Consider the following 3123-nt stretch of genomic DNA (forward strand, 5'->3'; position numbering starts at 1 on the left):
TCTATCAAGGTAATTTTAATTTTATTTTATCGATAAATTTTAATTTAATATAAATTTCAATTCTAAATCATTTTATTTATTGAAAATGTTAAAAATGATACTCTCAAAATATTTTATTAGAGATGGTCTAAAATTTCTGTCGGTTAGTGTTTTTCCTTTCTTTTTTGGGTCAGTTCTGTTGGATAGTTTTGAGTTATAACTCTCAAACGAATCTAAAGCAACATTGTCACTGATAGAACCTTAGCCCACTAAGAAGCCTGAATGGGAATTTGGCAACAAAATGAGTATGGTTTCCTCTAAAAACTGGGGAAATCCAGGCCCAACCGGAACCATACATGTTTCTCATTAGTCATTACATATATAAAATAAGAAGAGTTTCAAGTGTACAGAAAATACCACCGGTGTTCTAATTGTTTTAACCGTTGATCTGAATTATAAAAAAATATATAATATATATTAATTAAAATTAACGGTTAAAACAACTGGAACACCAATGTTCTCGATATACTTAATTTTTCGATAAAATAGTTGGATTGGTACAATGGTTACTTCGTTAGAATGATTAAACAAGTGCCATGGTTTAAATTTTGTTCTAAATTTTGTTCTATGTGTATGCAACAATTTATTGTGAAAATAAAAAAAAAAATTAAAACATATAAACATATGATAGGGTTAAATATAGAGTTTTGGTCCTATAAATAATGGATTATTATTTGTCTACTTAAGAAATAGAGTTTAATTTTGATGCACATTCACACAATCGTGTAATTACATTCGTTTTTTTGGATAATCATTCACATAATCAATGTAAAAAGTAGTTATTTTTTACTGATGTGATTTACGTAATTAGATGCACATATGAAACTACTTTACACTGACATTGCATTAAAATTAAATTCATAAATAATATAATAAATCTTTTTTTACTAAAGAATATTTAACAATGAGCGATAGATATAATATGTTTATATATATATATATAGTAATCAACTTAGGTTAGCTAGTGATTAGTTCATTAATAAAACCTTAAATAAAGCTGATAAAAAAATATATATAGTTTATATAGTGCAATACTAGTTCCAAATTGTCTCCACCTTTAGCGGCTCCATTCTCTTGTTTCCTGTCTTTGTTCTATTCTTCATGAATTCATTCTCTAAAAATATGAAGATCCAAGACACCGAGCTTCTCTCTTGGAAACAATTAATAACCCCCAAACTAACTTTGCTAATATCATTGCTAATCCTTAGCATACTCATATTAATCACTCTCTCCCCAATTTCTTATTATCCTCTCTTTGGTTACTCATCACTATTGAATATAGAATCCAAACCACATCCACATGAATATGAATATGATGAGTCACAAGCATCAGAATATAATAACAAATGTGACATATTCAGAGGGGAATGGGTGCCGAATCCAGAGGCACCATATTACACAAATGAAACGTGTTGGGCCATTCATGAACACCAGAATTGCATCAAGTATGGAAGGCCTGATTCTCAGTTCATGAAATGGAGATGGAAGCCTTATCAATGTGAACTCCCTCTATTCAATCCTTGGCACTTTCTTGACATTGTTAAGGGAAAATCCATGGCTTTTGTTGGTGACTCAGTTGGAAGAAATCAGATGCAATCTATGATCTGCCTCCTATCAAGGGTATGTTTCATTTCTTCTAATAAAACTATACTCTAGTTAAAATAATGGCTTGAAATGATATGAATTTAATTTTGATATAATCTAAAAATTTTTTAAAGAATTTTAATTTTAATATATTAATAAATTTTACACGCATATTTAATTATATATTGTTATGTCAGTATAAATTATCATTTATTGTTATTAAAAAAATAATATAATTTGAATGATTGTGTAAAATAATTTATATTATAAGTATATCAAAATTAAATTTTTATTTTATTAACCAAAATATATAGTAAAATAACTTTAGAAAAAGTAACAAATTTATCTACTATGATGTCTTACCCTCTTAAATTTTTATTGGGAGCATAAAATTACTAGTTAGCATTGTTGATTGTTTGTTTAAAATTGAAACTCTTAAATCTACAAAAATCATTTTGAACTTTGAAGTAATAAATGAAGTGAATAATCATAACAATACTTCAGAGTTCAGACATCATATCTTGATCACTAAGCATATCATGGATGTCTTCCATATTTTCTACATAAATACTTCATTTTTTACCAATGTAAGACTTTTTAACTACTTAGATTAATTAATAATACGGTTTCACTATGTTACCAACAGTATATCTCTGTCAATTTCTGCCAACTCTTATTTATAATTGTGTTTTATGGAAGTGTCTTTGTGAATGTGTCTAATAAAAATGTCTTTTTTGTGATTGTGTTAAATAGAAGTGTCTTTATAGATATATTTTTTGGATGTGTCTCTTTATATATGTATTTAAAATATAATAATTAATTATTATTGGCAATAAATTGATAGATAATATATTGATACCCTATATTTTTTCTGAATAATAATTCTCAACCTTAAAAAAATACTCCAAACTCACATCTCGACACACACAAAGACCAAATCAAACAGTCGATCAATTTTATCTTATTTGATTTTATATTGATTCAAATTGTGATGTGAATTATATATGCTTTGATGCTACGTAATTTGGTAATCTGATCACATAACAAGCCTTCACTTTTACCCTACCAACTTTTATAAAAGCCGAATTGAGCTTCAATTCATTGGATTAATGATGATACCCTCTTCTCTCCCTCTTTCTAATATTAGGCAGATCGAAATCTAGAGATTTCATACATTTTGGCACTTGAAAGCCATCATTATTATCCTTCTCAATTAAGTTTTAAAGACTTGAGAGAAAAAATGAGTCATCAAGAAGTTCAATCTCCATGTATTAATCCTTATATTACACTCACGTGTCATGTTATATAGTTATTAATTATGAGTAAATGCATTTTTGTTTGTATCCTATTAATTAGTACATATAGATTAGGTGAATGGTCACTTTGATGAAGTTTCTGTTTTTGTCTCTCTCATAAAATAATCACTCTCATAGTCTCATACACGTTGAAAGATAACATAAGAAAATATCACTTATATTTTTAACATGGAATGCAACAAAA

At 27.3% G+C, this 3123-nt stretch overlaps 1 protein-coding gene across 2 annotated transcripts in view; it reads left to right on the forward strand.

The window, feature by feature from the left end:
* The window catches only part of LOC107623184 (protein trichome birefringence-like 19), an 18056-nt gene continuing 16013 nt past the window's right edge, over window positions 1081-3123 (forward strand). Inside the window, exon 1 of one of the 2 annotated variants that reach the window (XM_016323332.2) lies at window positions 1081-1659. In XM_016323332.2, the coding sequence (XP_016178818.1) occupies window positions 1141-1659 (519 nt within the window). In that variant the 5' untranslated portion in view covers window positions 1081-1140. The remainder of the gene's footprint in view (window positions 1660-3123) is intronic. The other variant, XM_021114958.1, reaches the window with a different exon arrangement.

The sequence above is a fragment of the Arachis ipaensis genome, chromosome B10 (genome assembly GCF_000816755.2).
Source record: "Arachis ipaensis cultivar K30076 chromosome B10, Araip1.1, whole genome shotgun sequence".
Classification (NCBI taxonomy): domain Eukaryota; kingdom Viridiplantae; phylum Streptophyta; class Magnoliopsida; order Fabales; family Fabaceae; genus Arachis; species Arachis ipaensis.